We start from the raw sequence: 24924 nt of genomic DNA, 5'->3' as shown, positions 1-24924 counted from the left end.
ACACGCACACACGCCCCCCGCCCAACACACACACACGCACGCGCCCCACCCAACACACACACGCACGCGCCCCACCCAACACACACACGCACGCGCCCCACCCAACACACACACGCACGCGCCCCACCCAACACACACACGCACGCGCCCCACCCAACACACACACGCACGCACCCCACCCAACACACACACGCACGCACCCCACCCAACACACACACACACGCACCCCACCCAACACACACACACTCGCACCCCACCCAACACACACACACACGCACCCCACCCAACACACACACACACGCACCCCACCCAACACACACACACACGCACCCCACCCAACACACACACACACGCACCCCACCCAACACACACACACACGCACCCCACCCAACACACACACACACACGCAGCCCCCACTCCACACACACACACGCAGCCCCCACTCCACACACACACACGCAGCCCCCACTCCACACACACACACGCAGCCCCCACTCCACACACACACACGCAGCCCCCACTCCACACACACACGCAGCCCCCACTCCACACACACACGCAGCCCCCACTCCACACACACACGCAGCCCCCACTCCACACACACACGCAGCCCCCACTCCACACACACACGCAGCCCCCACTCCACACACACACGCAGCCCCCACTCCACACACACACGCAGCCCCCACTCCACACACACACGCAGCCCCCACTCCACACACACACGCAGCCCCCACTCCACACACACACGCAGCCCCCACTCCACACACACACGCAGCCCCCACTCCACACACACACGCAGCCCCCACTCCACACACACACGCAGCCCCCACTCCACACACACACGCAGCCCCCACTCCACACACACACGCAGCCCCCACTCCACACACACACGCAGCCCCCACTCCACACACACACGCAGCCCCCACTCCACACACACACGCAGCCCCCACTCCACACACACACGCAGCCCCCACTCCACACACACACGCAGCCCCCACTCCACACACACACGCAGCCCCCACTCCACACACACACGCAGCCCCCACTCCACACACACACGCAGCCCCCACTCCACACACACACGCAGCCCCCACTCCACACACACACGCAGCCCCCACTCCACACACACACGCAGCCCCCACTCCACACACACACGCAGCCCCCACTCCACACACACACGCAGCCCCCACTCCACACACACACACGCACGCAGCCCACTCCACACACACACACGCAGTCCACACGCGCGCGCGAGCAGCCCACACACACACGCAGCCCGGCTCCCGCACACACACACACACACACACACACACATACACACGCGCGCAGCCCACCCCACACACGCACACACACGCAGCCCACGCACACGCAGCCCACGCACACGCAGCCCACGCACACGCAGCCCACACACACACACACGCAGCCCACACACACACACACGCAGCCCACACACACACACACGCAGCCCACACACACACACACACGCAGCCCACACACACACACACACGCAGCCCACACACACACACACACGCAGCCCACACACACACACACACACGCAGCCCACACACACACACACACGCAGCCCACACACACACACACACGCAGCCCACACACACACACACGCAGCCCACACACACACACGCAGCCCACACACACACACGCAGCCCACACACACACGCACGCAGCCCCCACACACACACGCACGCAGCCCCCACACACACACACGCAGCCCCCACACACACACACGCAGCCCCCACACACACACACGCAGCCCCCACACACACACACACGCAGCCCACACACACACACACACGCAGCCCACACACACACACACGCAGCCCCCACACACACACACGCAGCCCCCACACACACACACGCAGCCCCCACACACACACAGCCCACACACACACACACACGCAGCCCCCACACACACACACGCAGCCCCCACACACACACACGCAGCCCCCACACACACACACGCAGCCCACACACACACACACGCAGCCCACACACACACACACACGCAGCCCACACACACACACACACGCAGCCCACACACACACACACACGTAGCCCACACACACACACACACGTAGCCCACACACACACACACACACACACACACACGTAGCCCACACACACACACACACACGTAGCCCACACACACACACACACGCGTAGCCCACACACACACACACACACACGTAGCCCACACACACACACACACACGTAGCCCACACACACACACACACGTAGCCCACACACACACACACACGTAGCCCACACACACACACACACGTAGCCCACACACACACACACACGTAGCCCACACACACACACACGTAGCCCACACACACACACACGTAGCCCACACACACACACACGTAGCCCACACACACACACACGTAGCCCACACACACACACACGTAGCCCACACACACACACACGTAGCCCACACACACACACACACACACACACACGTAGCCCACACACACACACACTTAGCCCACACACACGCAGCACACACACACACACAGACCACACACACACGTAGCACACACACATGCATGCATGCAGCCCACACACACACGCATGCATGCAGCCCACCCCACTCCACACACACGCAGCCCACACACACATACGTGCACCCCACCCAACACACGCAGGGACACACCCCACCCAACGCACGCACACACACACACATGCTCGCACCCCACCCAACACACAGCCTCTCCATAAAACAGTCACTCATCACATGAGTGGAATCCTGGCTGGTTTCTCCCCCTCCCTCTGGGCACTGCCGCTGAGACCAATTGCCTCTATCCACTCAAAAACCCGACCATCACTGCCCTAATTCTAAGAAAAGATGATTCGGTTTGTCTTTTTTTATTTGGTCAATGGATGTGAACATGACTAGCAAGGCCAGCATTTGTTGCCCATCCTGAATTGCATTATTTCTTTCAAAAGCTACACATCTGTTCAGTTCGTTGAACTGGCGGGCAAGTCAATATCAACAACTCTCTATTTATATGTCGCCTATGCCACAGAAAAATCTTTCAAGCTGCTTCTTGGGAACATTATCACACAAAATTTGACATTGAGCTACATAAAAATACATTAGAACAAATGACTAACATATTGACTGAGAGGCTAAAAATGAAATGCTGCATATGTTGGAGATCTGAAATAAGAACAGGAAGTGTTGGAAAAACTCAGCCGGTTTGGCAACCTCTGTGGAAAGGGACAAGCGAAGTTAACACTTCGAGTCCAGTATGAGTTTTCTTCAGGACGGGAAGCTTGATCTAGAAGGAGGTTATAAGGAGCGTTTTAAATGGAGAAGAGCAGTGGAAAAGGGGAAAGGTTTAGGGAGGGTGTTCCAGAGCCTCTGAAGACATTGCTGCCCAAGGTGGTCAGTGAACCAGGCATCTTCCATGCCCTCCAACGCTGGTCAAAACCATGTAAGACCTACATGGGTCAAAGTCACTAATCCGCATTACACGACGGCCAAGGCTGAAACCCACTGGGATTTATCATCCTCCCTTCACTCTGAACCAGCTGACTTCCTTCGAAACCAGGGTCTCACTGCTTGTTCGATGCCACAAGCATCATTCACAATCGATTGCTGTGGCCAGTGATTGATGGAACACTAAACATCTGCCTACACAGACCACGCTCATAAATGCCCGGCAAGCGCAGCAGAAGGAACGAGAGGCTGTGAAAGGGAGATGAAAGGATTTTGATCGTCAGTGTACAATCTGTTGGCAGCTGTGGCTCCTCCAGATTTTAACCATCTCTAGCCTAAGGGCAGCTGAAAAGCATTTCCTGACTACAGCTATACATCACTTCCAGTTGTCACCAGAGCTTCTAAATTATTTATTTAAAACAAGCTTCCTCCATGTACTGAATGTAGTGAAACATAGTTTTGTTGCTGGTCACACACTCATTTCAGAGGCTTTTACAAGGCTAAATTGTTTGACATCAACAGACCGGTGAAATGGACAGAGACGTGGGAGAATCTAGAACTTTGGGGGGTGGGGTGGGGGGGTGGTGGTCACTGTTTAAAAATAAGGGGTCGCTCACTTTAGACAGAGATGAAGAGAAATTGTTCTCTCTGAGGGTCGTGAGTCTTTGGAACTCTCTTCCTCAATAGGCAGTGGAAGCAGAGTCTTTGGATATTTTTAAGGCAGAGCTAGACAGATTCTTGGTTAACAAGAGGGTGAAAGGTTATCGGGGGTAGGCAGGAATGTGCAGTTGAGGTTACACTCAGATCAGCCATGATCTTCTTGAATGGTGGAGCAGCCTCGAGGGGCTGAGTGGCCTCCTCCTGCTCTGAATTCGTATGTTCGTGCGTTTGTAAAATTGAATGGAAACAAGCGCAAAGCGGTTGGATGAGCGAGGAAAGGCGAGATCATGTATCAAGAGCAGAAACAACAAAAAGGCAATAATATGGGGCACAATTCTAAAAGGCGGTATACCTGGGGGTATATGTGCAACAATTGTTGAAGGTGGCAAATCAGGTTGCCAAAGTGGTTAAAAAAAGGTATAAGGGCTGCTGAACTTCATAAATAGATGCATGGAGCACAAAAGCAAGGTAGTTATGACAAACTTGGATGAAACACTGGTTTGGCCTCAAATTGTGCAGCGTGTCCAATTATCCACACTTCAGGCAAGATACGAAGGCTTTAGAGAGGGTGCAGAAAGGATTCAGGAGAATGGTTCTAGGGATGAAGGGCTTCAGTTGGGTAGATTGATTGGAAAAACTGGGGTTGTTTTCCTCATTATAGAGAAAGTCAAGAGGAAATTTGATAGGGGGATTCAAATTCATGACAGGTCTGGGCAGGATAGACAGACAGAGGGGTCAAGAACCGAAGCACACAGCCCTAGGGTGAATGGCAAAAGAACCAGAGGCAACGTGAGGAGAAGCTTTTTCACAGACCTGGAAATCGCTGCTTGAGGATGTGGTGGAGGCAGAATCAATCGAGGCTGAGAAAGGGAAATTCGATAATTATCCAGTGAGGAAAATATTTGCACTGCCACAGGGAAAGGGGGAGAGAGCGGAACTAGCTAAATTGCTCTGCAGGAGCTAGCACAGACTTGACAGGCCAAACGGCCTCCCTCGCGATCTGTAACCCATTCTAATCACGAAATTCTCACCCCCGTATTCAAATCCTTCCAGCCGTACAACCCTCTGAAATACCCGTGCTCTGACAATCCTGGCCCTGCGCTTATCCCCAACTTCCAAATGGCTTGGCCATTGGAGACCCTCCTCTCAGTGCCAGGGTGTGTTAAGCGCTGGAATCCCCTCCCCAAACCTCCAAGCCTCTCTAGCTTGCCTTCCTCCGTCAAGATAATCCTTAAAACCCGTCATCTGCCTCGATAGTTCCGTATGCCTCGGTCAAATTTTGTTTGCTAGTTGTATTCATACAGTTTCTTTAACGTGGTGGAAGTTGCCATTGCTCTAAATTTTCACGAGGGAGATTGTGGCGAGTCAGTTTTACTCTGTGCAGGAGCTGGGGGGACAAGAGCTGGTAGAAGGACACAGGGTGAATTGAAAATTGCTTTTTAGCCAATTTAACAAATTGCTGTTGTGCGCTTTAGATTAAAGCAGAAAACATGGAGATTTCTTAAATTTAACACAAAGTTAGTCAGAAACACTGGGAAAAAAAGTACAGTTAGCTGAGCACGTGACCAACTATCAGTGCAGCCCGTGAGGGTCATATATTCATCTTGCTGCGTATTCTGGGAACAAGAAAATCCATCTCCAATGGGAACAAAACTGTACGAGCAAGAGTTAATTGTGTAATTTTGGCATTTAAATGCTTCAAGTCTGTGCCATCCCGCTAAGCAGAAACCTGTTTGAACTCCTTTCTGCTCAAAGGATTGCAATCTAATGCTTTAACTCAAAGTAGATTTGTTGAAACTCCAGGAAAGGGAAAGAAACAATATTGCCTTTGTTAGTCCTGTCAGGTGAGTTCCAAAAGGAGCAGTGATCAAGCCTGTTCTCACTGGGAGGCGCAACACTCTCCCACTATCAAAGTAAGTTTGAATTGATATAGGGATAGATACCGTCCTGGGCTCACTTTTGGGTACATTCCAAATTAGTTATCTGACAGAAATGGAAATATAAACAGGAATTGCACCAAGTTTAGGTATCCAACCTCCTGCGACCATTCGCTCCCCCCAAGTGTGGCGCATTCTTAGATGCTGCATCTGCCAGTAAGATGCCAATGACCAGCTTGAATATGTTTCGATGTTGGTTGAGGGACAAATGTTGGTATGGATGTGAGAAAACCCTGCTCTTCTGCTAATGATGCCCAGGGATCTATTACATTCATCTGAACATGCAGACAGGATCACGGTTTAGCATCTCACGTGTTAAGGAGTCAAATGCAATCCTTTAAGGAGGCCACTCACCCAATGTTAACGATCATCCAAAACGAAATCTGACTTTATTTTTTTCCCCCCAAGTGTGAAGCCCACGAAGTAGCGGCACCAACTGTCCCAGGGTGTTTTAACAGCAACTGGAGCAAACATGGCCTCTAGGAACTTTCAAACATTTATTAACTATGTACAACTATGTACAGGGATTGATAAACACGAGGCTCCTTCCAGAACCATCTCTCTCTGGCCTCACGTGACCTCACATTACTGAGGATGTATATCAGCTATTAGCACAAGGGCTATTAACCCTTTACACTACAGCCCAGAAATGCTATTTCGATGCAACTCAAATGAAGGCATCATTTCTAGTTCACCAGGAAGACTTATCAAACGAGAGGGAATAGAACTCCTCCCTTTAGCAGAAGAGTGTAATAATACTGCAACTGCAGCAAAGTGAACGGGTTACATTTCACACCGTTACAGTTATATATACACGCTGCCTGAATCTGGAGTCCATGAGTTGCCTGATCCTGGAATGAAGGTGACACATCCTGGTGGAGGACAATCCCTCCCACATCTTTCCTGATACTTGACTGGACCCCGACAGCTGATTAAACCGACACAAGTGCCTCACATCAATGTTAAACGTGTCGTGGAATTGTACCGTGCAACTGAAGGGTTAAAACTCACAGTACACGAGGAGCTGGTACAAACTTTTTCATGGTCCTTCTGTGTGGTGTGCAGGTCTCTCAGTGTAATTGTTAAAATTTCCTTTTGACATTCTGGCACGTAAAACTCACAATTAGATCCAGCATCGTAAAATGCTAACTAACCCCCTGCAAGAGTTCTGCAGTCAAAACTGCTTTGCCAAAATCTCAGTTTCCACCCATTACCACAGCAACAAGATCATTAAAACTCAGGCTGCCACTCAATTGAAGAGCGAGTGTTATTAACCTTTCAGCTGCCCTATCAGAAATCAATGCATCAATTATCTGATGAAGGTAACAGTGACACCTTCAGATATATATTATCACAATGGAACTTCTTCTCTCCTCCTCGACCCAGTTTTCAAATTTATGACATTTGATCAAACATTGTGCTTGGTCCATGCTATCCATCTGGAGTAGAATATTTATCGTTCCAGGGCTGTTCAGCCTGAGATTGTGAAACCATGAGCTCACACAGCCCACGTAGATCTGACTTTCAGGAGTCCCAATATTGGACTCAAGTAGTCAAAATGGAGGGCAAAATTGAAGTGGAGTCATTCTACAGCCAGGTAAATAGTGACACTTAGTGGTGAATTGCCAAAATTACAGCAATCTGCATTAGAAAATGCCAGGAACACTCAGTGAGTCAGGCAGCATCTGCAGAGAGAACAAGACTGTCCCAGTGAAGAGCGTTTTGTCTGTTCTATTCAGAGATGGCGCAGGACCATGGAACGTTTCTAGCATTTTCTGCTTCTGTTTCAAAACTTCTGCTCTTTGAACAATCTTCATTATAGTGACAGCGTAAATCTTTCTTGCGGCATTAAAATGAAATACATCAATGGAGACTTGGGTCGATGAAAACTGAAGTCTGCTTTACGGGTTGCTTGTACCCAGCTCTTAGGCACAACCTAAAAAGGTGCATGGCCCAAGGCACAATGGGCTCTACAGCCTCAGAATAGTGTAGCATCGCTATATATTCCCTGAAGCAAAGCTCTTTCTGAGTGTATAAAATAAGTCTTACCCTTAGTTCCTGGCGGCTGCAGGTTGTCTCCAGTCAGAGAACACCATCCCACAGGGAAAATATCCCGAGAGTCATATCGGCACCAGTAATCAAAAGCTCCTCTCCAGCCGTCAAACGTCACCAACACTTCTGTCCCTCTCACTTCTCCAATAGTGGCCGGGCAAATAAAATGCGGATTTTTCCGGTCAACTGCCTCCAGTTTCATCCCCACTTTATAACAGTTCTGGGAAGGTGACGGTGGTTCCTGTTTAATGCAAAGTGCTGATCAGTGACTTTTGAGCGATCAGGACCCTGGTTCATGTCCTGTACAGTTGTTACTATGATACTGTTTGGAGACCATCCCCTGATCTAAAGAACGGCAGCTGCAAGATCGTTTCATACTGCAGTTTACTTATAATATGCGTGACTAACATCCCACATCAGTCAAGCTTCAACTGAAGCACACGGCTGTTGGAAAAGAGTCCATTTTTACAGTCTTCTTGAGGTGGTTATGGAAGGCAAAGAAAGAATGATAGATAAAAATGATGTAAAAGGGAGGGGTTAAAAGCACTGAGGAGGAGTTTAAAAACTCTCGGACAAATTTAAAAATTTAGAGTGGGGACCTCAACCGAAACACTTAATACAAAATGGTTTTCCTTCCCAATTTCACCACCCGCACCCCCCCACCCCACCACCACCACCCCCACCCCCACCCCCACCACAACCACCCCAGCAATTTCTTTCTTCCCTCCCTTCCTGCAGGGACTGGTTCTTTGATGAAACACAGTTTCAAAGAGTCTGGTCAAACTCTGAGACTTTGCCCGAGTGCTCTTGATCCATTTCCCAGTCTCGATGACTTCAATAGGCCATTTGAATTTGGGGAGCATCAGAGTCGAACTTGACCCCACCCACAGCTGGTGGGTGCAAGGGTGGTTTCTAGCTGGTGTCAGGGGTCGGAAACCCTGGTTGATTTTTTCCCTTTCCTCATCTATGGTCAAGAGACCATTTTAGTGACTTTATCATCAGCCAAACATCATTGAACTGAGATCAAACCCGAGCCCCTGTTTGTCTTGCATGGCTCAGCTGTTGACTGGACAAACTCTCTGGCCTATTTGGGGTGGATTGGGGGGTGAGGTAGGGGGAAGATGTTAATAGTCAGATATTTAGATTGGTGGCAAAGTGGGGGTGGGGGGGGGGGGCGTTAATCATCCTTCAATTGTCCTTTAACAGAACAGGTTGCACATCAAAGCAAAACTCTACTTCCAAAACTGCATGTCTGATTGTAGAAAATAATTTATTATATTGTAACTAAAGACCTTCAAGGCTACTAAAGGGAAGTTCTGGCCTCTATTTGACACAAACCATCTGACACTAATCACAAAAAAATACAGCACTCCGATCTCCCCAAAGTGGAGGCCAATTGCTTGCTTGGTGTTGGGTCGCAATCAATCCAAACTATAATGTCCGGAACTATCCTATTTCTGATGAAAGGTCATTGACCTGAAATATTCATTCTGTTTTTCTCTCTGCAGATGTTGCTTGATCCATTGAGTGTTTCCAGCATTGTCTCTCTTTATTTAAGAACATCCCACTTCGGGCAGTGAAAAATAACAGAGCATCTTAAGATCGAAAGGCTCAAGGTTCCACCATCTGACGAAGGGAGGAGGAGGATGTCCGGCTTGTGCTGACAGATGGTTTCCCAACGTGACAGGCTCCAGCACTCTCACAACAGGCGAGGAGATGCCAGACAGAAATGAGGCAATTCCTGTAGGGAGGGAGAAACTGGAAGGGGGAGTAATCGCGATCGAGAGGTTCAGGTATTTCCCAACCGCTGAATCAATAATCATCCTCGGAGGGCACAAATTGCTCCTGAACACTCTCAAGTTAGTGAGGAAATTTTATAGGGATTAACAGAGATGGGGGAGCTTCATAGAAAACTGCTCTGACAACGTGGGAAACACTGCGGAACACCGTCCAGACCGCAAATAAAAACGAGTGAGATATGTAGGAAAGAATGCCTACCTTGTGAAATATTCTGATTGGTGCCATTTCTGCTCCACTTAGCGTTTTCAACAAGAACATGGGCCATGAAGAGGCATTCAGTCGAAATCCTACAGTTACAAAAGAAAACGTGCAAGGAAATGAGTGTTCTGTGCACAGTATTCCATTCACACAGTCACATTCAGAATGGATAAGCGAAAGAGCCTCTAATCCAAAATTATGCATGGACGACCATGCATAGCTCCTAACGCTCAGCCTAAGAATGCCAGGTAATATCACAGTAATATAAACAGATTCTTGGTCTAACTTGCAGAGGAGTTAAATCTCTGGGGATAAACTCTGCTTTTGATTAGATTTCGATGCTGCTGCTGCTGCTGCTGCACTGACGTCTATGTTACTGGATTCGTAAGGTCAGAGTTTTGGTAGAGTCCAGAACAACAGAGCATAGCCTTAAACTTAGAGCTGTCCAACGTCGATGTCGGGAAGTATTTCTTCACACAAAGGGTAATGGAAATCTGAAACACTGCCCCACACAACCACCCCCACCCCTCTCAAAAATCAAATATTTAAAAATGGAGATTGTTTTTTGTCAGACAAGGATATTAATGCTAAAGGAACCAAGGCAGGTAGATGAAGTTGGGATACAGATCATCTATGATTGGATGGAATGGCAGAACATGATCAAGGGACTGATCAGCCTACTCTTGCTCTTATCTATTCTCCAACACTGCAGATCTTTGTGTGATCATCGTAGGGCTGCTCCAGTTTACAAGTTTAAAAAAGTTAAAGATTAGAAACATAGAAACTAGGAGCAGGTATAGGCCATTCAGCCCTTCGAGCCTGCTCCACCATTCATTATGATCATGGCTGATCATCCAACTCAATAGCCTGTTCCTGCTTTCTCCCCATATCCTTTGAGCCCTTTCACCCCAAGAGCTATATCTAACTCCTTCTTGAAAACATACAATATTTTGGCCTCAACTACTTTCTGTGGTAGCGAATTCCACAGGCTCACCACTCTCTGGGTGAAGAAATTTCTCCTCATCTCCTAAATGGCCTACTCCATATCCTCAGACTGTGACCCTTGGTTCTGGACTCCCCCACCATCGGGAACATCCTTCCTGCATCTACCCTATCTAGTCCTATCTAGGGCAGTTGCATATTGATAGAGTGACACAGAGTGGAAGCACGGTCCTCTTTCATGCTGTGTCTCTTGACAGTGCTCAAATATAAGGTGATCTAACCCCTAGAAAGTTGACAGCTGACACCCACATTTTTTTGTGTTATTACTGGTGCTCACAACTGTGAACTGCAGAGCCAGATTCCCTCCATTGCCAATGGGAATTGTATATCTCTCACCTTGTTTCAAGGCAGCAAGAGGAAGAGAAGTAAATAAGGTGGAGGAGGAGTTTGGGAGAATCCATTTGATTTGGGTCAAAAGCATAGTTATAAATATTTAAGGGTCATAAAAGCTGCAAAATAACAGCTACATGATCGGACAGAGTCAGGGTCCTAACCTTCTTAACTTTTTGAAACATTTATAAATTTGATCAATCACAAGGCGATGATAACCAGCAGACCCAAATCTGAAAAGCAGGTTCATCTGCAGCACTTACCCAAGGAAGGACATACTTGTCCTCAAGGGCAGGCAATGAAGGTTCACAAGACTGGTTCCTGGGAAGAGGGGATTGTCCTAACAGGAAAGGCTGGGCCTGGAGTTTAGAAGAATGAGAGGAGATCTCATTGAAACAAATAATTTTTTAGGGGTAGATGTGGACAGCATATTTCCCCCAACTGGGAAATCTGAAACAAGGACTCAGAATAACAAATTGGCTATTCACGCTCGAGATGAGGAAATATTTCTTTACTCAAAGAGTAGTGAATCTTTGGAATTCTTTACCCCAGAAGGTTGAGGGTGTTCAGTTATTTTAAATTATTCAAGACAAGAGATTGATAGATTTTGGGGCACTGAGGGAATTAATGGATGTGGAAATAGTGCAGGAAGGTGAAATTGAGCTGGATCATCAGTCATGATCTTGGTGAATGGTGGAGAAAGCTCAAAGGGCCAAATGGCCTACTCCAGTTCCTATTCCTTATGTCATGTGGAAACATGAACAACTTTAATGAGTAGTGGACACCCGCTTACTACTGCAAGTAAAACACTTGCAACAATTTGTTTAAAATCTATACTGCATTGGAAATCTCCAGCCCATTAACGATTGCAACAGGTCCTCTCTCTCTATTGTAAAACACTACAAGAGAATTTCCCAATTCTAATTTTAGTAACATGCTAAGTTTAAAGTCTTGCCCTGGGAGGATAGTGTATCAGAAAGACTGTATACTATTATGATTAATGGTCACCGTGACTCATTTCTGAACAGGACATGTTAGCAATGCCAAATATTATTAGGACACATCAAAATCTAGTATAGGAACTGGAGAAGTACCAGTTGCCACGTGAAAATGGGGTGGCTGTTCTGTTATTAAATAGTTAAAATGTGTTTTGATATTTTATATCTTTCTAGTAATTTGCCCATTGCCAGTAGATGAATATATTTTAATACAGTATACAAGCTAATGTCTGAGTTGGGAGAGTGACCTCAGAAACTCATGCTATGGAGCAAACTAGTTACTAGAGCCCACAACTACATCATGACTGATGACTGAGCAAAACTGAATGTGAGATGATGACACAGAAGTTTATAATAAGCATTGACAGAATAGCATAACCCAAAATTATGACAACAGAGGCTAAGCTCTGTAGTTAGGAAGCACATACCCTTCACAAGATTTTCACACTATTAAGCAAAATGAATCCTGCAAGCCTTCTCTGTAATGTTCCTCTGCATTTGGTCAAAATCCTAGTAGTCAGCTCCAGCAGGACCCCTGATCACTCTACAACTGACTGTATTCTCCACTTATTGTATTCTTCTACAGCACTGCAAACACACAGATCAAAAGAACCAAATTTCTCCCTGATGTCTAAGTACAAACACAAATCGTGTTGACCAAGTAACTATTGAGTGATATGAACAATTCAATACCCTCTTACATCAGACTTTACACTGCTCACTAACACATGCTGAGCTCCCACTTTACAACCAAGTCTCCTGAGATACATTCCAAATGTATGTTCAGTATCTTTCCAAATACAGGAACCAAATTGAAAAATTCGCAAGCAATATCTTAAGGTTTGATGTTGCAATAAATACCAGCAGCTGTAGGCTCAGAAAATCTAGTTGCAAAGTAACTTAAAATTAAATGCAAATAGCAAAATTCAAGAAATACACTTGCAAAACACAGAAGATGAAAGAGTCGTCCCTGGAGTCGTTCTTGTAGCGATGATACTGCCATTAATACATCCGGATTGTTTGGAATGCTATCCCCACTTTTGTTTTCCCTCTTTCCAAAGTTCCCATTCAGTCTTGAGAGGAAGATGGTCCAACACTGTGGCCTTTGTCACTTGGGAAGATATATGTCTGAGGGCTTCTAATTCAGATCATACATGATGTAAGTGATTGGAAGAACAGGCTAGAGAAGCTGAATGGCCTACTCCTGTTCCTATGTTTGGGAATTATTCTCCTCATTTTGCCTCCTTTACAAGCTGTCAATTTGTTCAGTATGACTCTCTGGAGACAAGGTGCACTTGCTCTATGCTTCACACTATATACAGGTCCAGGGCTGAGCCAGTGTTTCAGATACAGCCAAGAGTAGCTGTACACAGTACGAGACCCAGCTCCTGCCTTCATCATATCTCAGACTACAAAAAGGCTCTGCAAGTGTGTAATGGGATCATTAAATAATTCAAGTTAGCTAATTTGGAGGTGTGCCCATTTAATCATAAACCGATTGTTTAATCTATTCTTCCATTCATGAATCGGCAAACAAATTAAGAATTAGATTTTACTTCACTTGGAAATGCATAATTTAATCAAGATTTTTATCCAAATATTTTTATTTGTGAATATTTAAGGTCCCTCTGAACGTACTTACGCATTTAATAATTTAGCTTACAAGAAAACAAATTTGAAAAAGCAAGGAGCTGGGATTTCAATTTAACGGAATGCTTTCAATTTCACCTCGCGATGTCAATCACGGTGCAGAGCAGGACTTGGAGCTGTACCTGCTCCTGCGCAAGAATTGTTAAAGGCTGCTTGCCAACGTTCCACATCAGCAAGCCAGCAGATGTTTGCACATGTTTCTTCAAACACAGATGGATTGCTATGTGGGACAGCCTCCGAGGTCAGGTAATGCAGACAAAAAAATGCAGGATTGTTCAAGAGGCCACGAATGGATCGTGAGTTTCTACAGACGGATGAGTTTAACGGGCCTCTTGGCCTTTCTCATCTGCACAGATCACTGCGTGTTGAAGATTGCAGTGCCCCCAATTACTTCCACCTGCATGTCTTGTTTCACAATGGGACACTGGTCAGCCATGTTACTCTATGGCTTCTTGGTGTAGGGTAATTTTAACGTTAATGCGTATTGGATTTTTAATCATTGTGGACAGATTTCTTTTGCTATTAAAGAGCTCATTAAGTTCCCTGATAACCCAGTGGAGAAATGCACTTGTGTAGTGCACCATAAAAACTGGATGATTCCAAGTCTGTGCAGTTACCGGGGAAACAATCAGGGTGTCCTAAGTGGTTTCATGCTGTTGGGGGGTGGAGGGGGTTGGGGAATTTTAACCCCAAAAATGGGTGGGATTGAGAAGGGTGGAAGATGAAAATTCAATATCCACACCTGGTTTGAATGGATCTTAACTGAGGCTGGGTTGGGGGTTTGGAGGGTGTTGGGGGAGCAGCAAGCTTGCTAATTTTATCTGTCATCCAGAATTAAACCTGGCAGCTCTGGATTCTCAGGCCATGCAACGCTTAGCAGCTAAAGTGAGGTGAAGATTGCTGAGTGGGAAAGACAACTGCCTTTCCATAACTGCTTATGGGCCTAATGGAGCATGAGTGCTTCCCCACCCCCCCCGAGACTGCGACACCTCCCAGGGTCTCCTCCCTCCATCCTCCCCAACAATCGGACCACCCCCTTGCTCCCACTAATCCAACTCCAGGCTCCATATCTGCTCTTGCCCTGAGACCTCTTCCAAAGTATCCCCTGCCTGACAGGGAGCAAACCCCATCAAATCGACTTTGCTTCTGGGTGGGGGAACTCTGTGAAGTTAGAACTCCGTTCCCCACCCGCTCAGAAAATAGACTCCAGTCAAACAGAAGCTTGGGTACATGGTCAAATTGCCTGCTAGTGCTCACTATCTAGACTCAAGAAGGACAGCCACAAGACCAGGAGCCTGATTTTAACATTGTGAGTGATAGGTTGAGAGTGGGTTAAAACCTCAACCACTCAAAACCTATCTACTCATACCGAATACTCCAGTGCTGTACTGAACATGGTGCCATCTTTCTGATGAAAACCTTCGACTGAAGCCCCTCCGATGGATGGATGGATGCAAAAAATCCTTTGGCACAATTTCAAAGACAGGGCCAATATTTATCCCTCAATCAGCATCAGAAAAACAAATGATCTGGTCACTATCACATTGCTGTTTGTGGGAGCTTGCTGTGCGCTAACTGGCTGCTGCGTTTCTACATCACCACAGTGACTACACTTCAAAAATATTTCATTTAGGAGATCCTGAAAGCACCAGTTACTCCTCTTTCAGCTTCTCCCATTGAGCTCGGGATGCCGCAATGCTAGTTGTTCACCCTTCTCCATCTCATCCTGTCAGCAATCAATCCTCTTCCAATCCCACTGCATTTCAGTCTCTCACCACCACATCTTTCCATCTGATCTTAGGTCTTCCTCCTCTCCTCCTTCCTAAGAGTCCCCTTTCCATCACTCGCCTCACCACATTTTTTTTCTCTCTCTCTCTCTCTCTCTCCCCCCAACAGATGACCAGATAATTTCAATCTCTTCTCGGCCAATTTTTTTAACTTTCCCACAATCTTTACTGACACCCCCCCACCCCCTGTTGTGCTGGTTCCTGATCTTGTCCTTTCTCATTACTCCACACATCCATCTCAGCATCCACATCTCATCAGTATCCAGCCTTTGTTCCTCTCTTCTGGGCATTACCCAGGTTTCTGCGCTATGGAGCAAGTAAGGGCTAGAAAAGTGGAAGCCAAATGAAAGAATAAAGACTTGTAATACACATTTTCCCAAACCATCTGGCAAAACATTGTTTTTTAAAACAAAATCTTCCCAGTCACCAGGCGAACATCCTCTCATCGACAGACGGAGCACACACAGGGTGGTGGATTATGGATAAAAATAGGTATGTAGACAAGATTAATCCTGGAACAGCCACAGGAAACCTTCAGAGAGTGCGCTGCACAGATCAAAAAATAATCAGAGGGGAACTTCTGCTGTTTGCTCACCTCTGTAGTGAGGGAGAAACAACTGCTGCTATTCATTTTGCCTTGGGGTAAGGAAGAGTCCAGCTTAAGGAAGCATCTTTCAGTACTGCACTCACAAGGGAATCCAGCCTAATTGCCTATATTTCTAACAGTTGTTAACCCTCTCTCTCTGGGGAGCAGACCAATGACAAGACAAACAACAGCTTTCATCATGGGGGTAGCAAGCTAGGGAAACAGGCAGAGAAACAAAGGAAACGAACTTCTGTTTATTATAAAGCCTCCTCATTTCTCTCAAAAACCTCACAAAACATCACGCAGGAGAGCTTGAGTTGGAAAGTCCATCCTTTCAGGTTAATTCAATGCCTGTTTATACCAGAGTGCAGTTGGATCAAAATGATCAAAGAGAATTTTAGCTGTTTTGGTCTTATGCTTGGCAATTTCAGATTGCATAGCTACCAATGTAGATCAGGCGAACATGCTGAATGAGTTCTTTCAGGACATTGCTATCAATCCCAATGAAAGAAAAAAGGGCTTATTCTCTTTGGTATCGTGTTGGGCGCAATAATGTTAGGATTTTACATAATAAGCTACTTCTATATTTGCACATTTATCTAAATCACTCAAAGACAAATAAGTGGATTTATTCTCTCTGCTCTTGTGGCTAGTAAAATTATACCTGAAACGGAAGAAAATCATCAGTAAATTTATGATATTACCCAAGGAAGTGGATTTATGGAGGTTAATACCCAGGTTAAAATAACATTATTTATTAATACCCGTGGCCGAGAATGGTAAATCCTGATCCAATTTTTCCAACATGGAGAGAAAATTACTTGGAAATGCGGTGGCTTATTTGTACAAACACAACAGCTATTCTGTCTATACAAAGAGCAATAAGATGAATGCCTGACTCAGTCTGCTTGCTGAGGGATTTAAATTACTATATAAGAAACACACACAAGAGAAAAAGGCAGGGACAGAGAGAAGCAGGGTCCATGACCTGACTTAATTAAACCCATTCCTCCCTGCCCATTGATTACCTGTTCTTCTTTTGGAAATGCTACAGAATCTTTTAACACCCAGATGTTCAGTTTAACATTTAATCTGAAGATGGTGCCTCTGAGGATGTGACATTCCGCATTCTGCGCTGGAATGCAAGCCTACACTACGCGCTCAACTCCTGATTACAACTCAATCCACCAGGAAGGAATGGAGCAGGGTTCGGTCAGATTCTCATTTCACTCCCCGCTGGATTTTATACTCCATGGGAAGTCGAGTCAAGTTAAAACCAGGGCTACAGTCTCCTAACTTGGCAAAATTGCCACAGTAACCCGCGACAAGATAACATTCAGAAAAGAACAGACCATACAAGAACAGATAACCAAAGGTCCCAACAGAAAACTGAAGGCCCCGATGGGAGAGGTAATCAAAAAGAATCAGCTCTGAGTTCTTGACTCCAAACTGCTCGAGATTTTTTAGGTATATAGTCATACCCTACTCAGTTCATAATTAATTACTTTCTATCATTCTCTGTAAGGTATTTATATTTTCCTAATTTAACACTGACCATTGACTAAGCCATATGAAGTATTAGAAACAGTGCTGAACATTTACATGTGTAAAACACCACCAAGACGTTGGGGAATGTATCAGCCAAATCTGAGGAGGGCAGAATCCTGGTAATAAATCTTATTGACTTTGGTGCTCACATGCTCTTTGCAGCACTCTCCTTGAATAAAATTCTTAAGTTACATGAAGACTGCGAGTGAGCTATTGTCAACACATTAAGTGGGGCACAACTCAAATTCTTCCCTACTTATTAGGGGGAGGCAGTGGCATAGTGGTATTGTCACTGGACTAGTATTCCACAGACCCAGGTTAATGCGCTGAGGGCCTGGGTTCGAATCCCATCTTAGCAGGTGGTGAAATTTGAATTAATTAAAAGTCTAATGAGGACCACAAAACCATCGCCAATTGGCGTAAAAACCCATCTGGTTCACTAATCTGCTCTCCTTACCTAAGGGTGACTCCACACCCACAGCGATTTGGCTGACTCTTAAATGCCCTCTAAACGAGGGCAATTAAGGATGGGCAATAAATGCTGGCCTCGCCCCCACACACAAGTTCAACGAATAAAAATAAATCCATTTACATCATAAAACTAATTTTAAAATATTAATATTGAACTGGGATGATATTTCCTTATTGATTTACAATGTGTGGCATGGGGTGATCACTCTATACCTGTCTTTTTTAACACCATTCTGTTGACACATGGATCATGTCACCTCGGTGAAACAAAGTCAATGGAAATCAATCCATCAGCAACTCTTTTTGTGGAAATGCACCGTGGGTTAATGAGTGCTGGCGTGTAAGGACCATTCTTGCTCGCTGCCTGAATACCTGCTGTAATGTTCAGAAACAAGGGGCATTAGCCAGTTTAGAATACACTGATCTTCATCACAGGGAACTAGGGTTTTGGAACATGGAAGGAGGAATAACAAAAGGCAAAGTTCACCGAGGAGCAGAGCCGCACAGGCTAAAACCTCCCCAATTTGGGATTTAAAAAAATAAATCTGGCTGGGCTCCTATTCACTATCCAGCAACCCTTGCTGAACATTTTGCATGTTGCTGGCACAAAGGGCAGGTGCAGCTGTGATTCTCTCATGGTTAAATAGCTCACTCTCGCAAAGAGCCCACGGGCAGACACATACTCGGACACATATGGATACACACACACACACACACACGCATGGACACACACACGGACACGCACACACGCAAGGACACGCACACACGCAAGGACACGCACACACGCAAGGACAGCCAGTTGAGTGAGATGCTGAAGGGTGCATGGTGACCATGGGACCTTACCCCAGGAGTGTGGAGAGGAGGAAGAAAATAAAACAGGAAAATGAGCACAACAAACAGACAGAAGCTAGTGTTGTGTGTTTTTATATGTACATATGGTATCTATAAAACATTTTGGATACATTATGGCTATATGTGATAGATAAAGTTATTTGAATATATATATTGTGGTGTTGCATGTAAATGTTTTTACTGTTGAAGACCTCACGCTGGTTGGTTTAGCTGGATCTGAACATTTGTTTTGTGGGATTTCTGAATTTGTTGCTCAACTAGTTCTCCCAGTTTCTGTTGTAAAGTTTGGTTTGAAAAAGGTCTTACATTTACATAGCGCCTTTCACAACCGCCGGACATCCCAAAGTGCTTTACAACCAATGAAGTAATTTTTTTTTAAATAAGTGGAGCCACTGCTGTAAAGAGGGAAACATGCCCGCCAACTTGTCCACAGTGAACCCCCACAAACAGCAACGTGGCAACAATCAGATAATCTGCCCTTGTCACGTCGTTGAGGAATAAACATTGGTCAGGTCACCTGGGAGAACTTCCCTGCTCCTCCTCAAAATAGTGCCATGGGATCTTTTACACCTGCCTGTGAGGGCAGACAGGGCCTCGGTTTAATGTCTCATCCAAAAGACGGCGCCTCAGTCAGTACAGCACCCCCTCAGTACTGCACTGGAGCACCCAGCCTTGATATTTGTGCTCAAGTCTTTGGAGCAGAATTTGAATCCACAACCTTCTGACTTGGAAGTGAAAGTGTTACCCATCGAGAGACAGCTGACACTGTTTGGATTGGAAATGATCCATGGTGACAGGATTAACAAATGCAAGAAAATAAACTAAATCGGAGCCAATAACATGCTTCAAAAGGCAGGAGCTTGTGCAACATTTAACCTCAATGCGTTAACACTCTTGCCGTGGACTGGGGCTGTATCCTCACTCAGCCTGTTTTCTCACTCTGGCTATTGACCACCGGGGGCGGGGTAATGCAGTTATGACTGGATCGAGCACCTCATCACCACACAGAGACTCTTAATTGGGAGGAAAGATTGATGGGGATGGGGGGTGGGGATGCAGGGAAGGGTCAATATAATAACGAAAAGCTGCAGGCGCCGACCCAGAGTCCAAGAACAGGAGGCTGAAATCCTCACTATTTCTGTTTGCCACTCCATTCAGAGCCTCCACTTAAACTTTATGTCCCAGCCTCCCAAAAAATAGAAGTTTCTTTTAATTCCTTTTCACGTTCAACAGCAGTTTTATATTCTGAGGCAAGGAAGTTGGACTAATGGGATAGCTCTTTCAAAATGCTGGTGTGGCAGCAAAATGCTGAATGTCTCCTGTGCTGTATGACTGAATTGAGCCCAATACTTATTTTGTGGTTGAATTCTAACAACAATAGATGCCCAGCTACAAACACAGTAAGCTAATAATAGCAGACTCAACCTATCTCAATATGAGAACTCAGTTAAAGGAATAAGTATATCCAAAGCAGGGTCTGATCCGGAAACAAGTCCTCCAGTTGTTTTAACTTCTGTAATTAAAAGACAAAGTTGGCAGAGAACCAGCTTTTTGAAACTTCACAAACAAGCTGATTCTGTTTGCAAAGCAACTCAGGAGGCACAATTAATGTTCCCCAGATGTGTTTTAACAGATCAGAAGGGATGGGTGGGGGAGGAGAAACACATCGGCATTCACCCAAGACATTTTCTGCCCGCACTTTTGCACCCGCCAAAACAACTCTCAGGCAGCAAGTTTCTGACATCAAATGCTGTTTTAGGCAAAAGACAAGAATCACCATGAAACTGCTACAACTAACAGTGCCAGCTATTCTCAGTGTGCTAACAGAGTCATCACACGGCACTTGTTAGTCAAGCTCAGCCATTACTGCAAATGGAGAAGTGGGATGTAGCGTCCTATCACATCGCTACACATAATCCCACACACAAAGCCAAACAACTGCTACTTCTTTGTCTCCTTGGAGTTTTAGTTGTCTGTTTAACACCAGCTCTTTTTCAACGGGTACAAAAGTAGAATGGCGGTACAAAGCTGCCTTGTGTTTTTTTAAGAAATAAGGGAAAAGTCGGACTTTGCAAAGTTAGGAGCTGTTATGCCAAACAATGTGCAGTGAAGATGCGACACCAGCATCTCTTCAAAATCAAGCTGGACCCACACCAGGGTCGTGGTCTCTTAATGTCCACTGCCACCATATATGCTGAGGGTTTCAATGTAGACCTCAAGGGATCTGTCTCTGTGCTAAGCAAGATATTGAGACTGACGAGGGTTCTGGTTGAACACAATTACATGAAGTTTATTACTATCAACAACTATATAAAGCTCCGCACAGGCCTTCAACTAACCTGGGTCCTAACAGTTATGTGGGCTGCTTACTTGACTATATGTCTGACTCATCAGGTATACATAAAGTCTTAATGATACAGAGTCACAGACTGTAGTGAACATCTGCAGTAGAGATCACAGGCAATAGTGAACATCTATGGAGGCTGTACCGTTTATCCTCCAGCCTTATACACGGTGACGTTGTGGTGATGTCACTGTGCGCGTTCTTAAAGGTACATGTCATTGTCTGCATTGAGCTGCATACAATATCACAATATCCCCCTTTTCCTGTTTAATAAAAAATAATTTTGAAAGAACATACATAACAGTGAATATCTGGCATAACAAGATTGAGTTACGGTATAGAACCTTTATGCATGACGATAGCATTTCGGTGGGCGTACCATATCTTTTCTCATGTAGTTTTCAGGGTGTCGTTTTGTGTCCTATAATTGTGCATTCATAGCTAGGTGTTTCTTGGTTGTTCATTGTGAGATCATCTAGTCTTACAGTGTTGACACTTGTCTGGTCCTCTGCTACTAAAATAACACTCTATGCCTGAGTCATCATCAGTCTGATCTGTGGTTCAGCATGCGCAATGTGGTTGTGCCGATGGTTCCTTCTGAGGATCTGTCTGTTTGGCATCTCAACCTCATATGGTCATGACTGTGTGTACTGTCACAGTACCTTTCCTCCTACCCCCATCTTTGTGTGGTGATCAGGTATGCGCACACTTTGACCACATTTAACTGTTAACGGTTTTGCTTTCTGATCATGCTGCTGGGACATCCTCTCTCTTTGTTCTAATAGAATATCATGAGCTTCTGTCTGGATTGGGAGTAAATGGGACAGGACAATGCCTCCCAAACATCAAATTGATGGGTGAGGGCAGACCGTCTCCCTGTGGTGTGGCACAAAGATTGAGCATGGCGATTCAGCAATCTTGCTTGGTTGCCTTACATTTTGACCATCTTGACGGTCTATTCTGTTAACCCTTTGGACTGAGGCTCGGGCAGGGAAGATGTGATGTGTTTCACAGCCCATCTTGTGCGCATGTCCTGGAAGGGTCCTCCTGTATATTGAGGACCATTGTCTGAGACGATAGTTTCAGGCACACCAAACATGCTGAAAATCACAGAGAGTGTGTCAACAACCGTAAAGCTGGTCATGTCCTTGATCTGGCGAATGAAAGGGAATTTGATAAAATAGTCTGTTACCAAGATATAATCATCGTCGTCCAGATGGAATAAACCAGTGGTTATTCTTGACCATGGGACAGAGAGGATTTCTTGAGGTAACAATCATTCTCTGCTCTGTTCTGGTTGGTGCATCTAGCAGGTATGGCATGTCTGTGTCAATTTGTCAATGTCCTTGTTGATTTCCGGCCAATAATCCAATTCTCTGGCAAGACATTTTGTTTGTTCTGCACCCATGTGTCCGACTTGTAGATGACTTAACATGATTTGATGCATTGTTTGAGGTTATGAGGCCTTGCTTGCCTTTGAATATAATGCTTCTGGAGATGCCCAGTCCATCTCTGTAGTGCCAACAACATGCAGATACTGTCGTGAACCTCCTTGATGTGATCAGGCCAACCTGCGATAATAACTTGCTTTAGCTGTTGAAGCTGTGGGTCTTCTTGGCTGGCCTGTTGTATCTTTTCAGCTTGACCTTGCCCGAAATGGACCAAGTCGGCGTGGAGATTATCTTTCCACTTCGTCTTCCATATTGTGGAGGTCTAGAGGCACATCTTTGTCGTTGGTTGGATGGGTAACCGACTCAGCATGTCAGGTGTTGCCCACGTATCTCTTATGGAGTCAATGCCTCCTTTGGTGCGTTCCTGAGTGGTGTTAGTGGCCTTAGCCAGGGTCGTGGATAGTAATCACGTGCATGTCACTGCCAGCTGGCAGAACAATGATTGCCGGGCCACACAAAAAATCCCTGGTGTCCACCTGGACCTTCCATATTGGTATTGTACTGTGATGGTGCCAGTGCACGGGAGGTCAGATCCATTGTAGGCGGTAAGCCTGTCAGATGTTGTGTCATTGTCCATGTGTGTGTAATGTCGAGAACGTGCAAAGGCAAGATGTTGGCACTTGCAGCGGTATCGATTTTTGCACATATGGTATGCTGTCCGTAGTGCTGTGGATATTTAATGTTTACAGTGGAAAATGCGTCAAATCATCTGATTCTGTCCACATGGTGAGCGAGGTTGACAATATGTATAGTTCGGCCTGGATCAATAGATTGTGGGGTACAGGACGTGTCTATCATTTTGTTGACATGTTTATGTTTTGTGGGCCGAGCCCTGGAACCATCATTGGTGTCAGATTTCTGTGGAATCCTTTGCTATGAGTTTTGTACTTTAGTTTGTTGTGTTTCTGACACATTTGTTCCCAATCCCCTCTTGGCGAAGCAAAGTTTGCAGATGTTGAAAAATGCTGGACATTGCCTGGTTGGGTGTGTAAGACCACACCACATGCAGGTTTTGGATGTTCGTGATGTTTTGGATACCAGGGAATGATAGATTTGTAACTAAGAACATGAAGGTGCTGTTCGCCAACCACTAATGCCGCAAATCTTCTACCTTTGTCCAGTAGTGCTTTGGCTTTAATAATATTACAGAGATAAAAACAAAAAACTGCGGATGCTGGAAATCCAAAATAAAAACAGAATTACCTGGAAAATCTCAGCAGAAGAACTGAGTTCTGCTGAAGGGTCATGAGGACTCGAAACGTCAACTCTTTTCTTCTCCGCCGATGCTGCCAGACCTGCAGCGTTCTTCCAGGTAATTCTGTTTTTGTAGTGCTTTGACTTTGTCTAGTAGCACTTTCCTAAAAGACTTGATGGGCATTGAAGTGATGACAACCTCCATCAATCTCTCCACAAGGTCAGTGGCATTTAAGTCATATTTGGCCCCTTTGCACCAGCACCTATTTATAAATCAATTGATGTTTTCACTTGGCTGTTGTCAGTACGACATGAATTGTGAATTCTAAAGTTAACTTGGACCTTTAGTTGATTTTCGATGAGTTTTAAGACTTTATCAGGGTTTTTTTGGTCTTCATCAGATGTACATGATCAGTTTACAGGCATTAGCCCCTCTTTAGCAAGAGCAATTAGTAATTTGGCAGCCTTTTTCTCTTGCTCCTGCACCTGCTGGTCCACAAAGTGTCAGCACATCTTCTGTCCAAAGAGCTGAAATTCTGCAAGAAGTTCTCCTGTGTGCCAGTCCATAGTCAAGTCTCTATTTGCCATGGTGACGTTC

General features: G+C 45.7%; 1 protein-coding gene across 8 annotated transcripts in view; it reads right to left on the bottom strand.

Moving 5' to 3' along the window:
- The window catches only part of LOC121291578 (polycomb protein SCMH1-like), a 260181-nt gene that overhangs the window by 103397 nt on the left and 131860 nt on the right, over nucleotides 1–24924 (bottom strand). For all 8 annotated transcript variants that reach the window (XM_041212969.1, XM_041212970.1, XM_041212973.1 and 5 more), the window contains 2 exons: nucleotides 10114–10202; nucleotides 8113–8356 (listed from right to left, as the gene is read on the bottom strand). In XM_041212969.1, coding sequence (XP_041068903.1) covers nucleotides 8113–8356; nucleotides 10114–10202 — 333 coding nt within the window. The remainder of the gene's footprint in view (nucleotides 1–8112; nucleotides 8357–10113; nucleotides 10203–24924) is intronic.

This window comes from Carcharodon carcharias, chromosome 19 (assembly GCF_017639515.1).
Source record: "Carcharodon carcharias isolate sCarCar2 chromosome 19, sCarCar2.pri, whole genome shotgun sequence".
NCBI classification, from domain to species: Eukaryota; Metazoa; Chordata; class Chondrichthyes; order Lamniformes; family Lamnidae; genus Carcharodon; species Carcharodon carcharias.
Note: the sequence above shows the minus strand (reverse complement) of the source record. Positions and strands in the feature narration are given on the sequence as shown.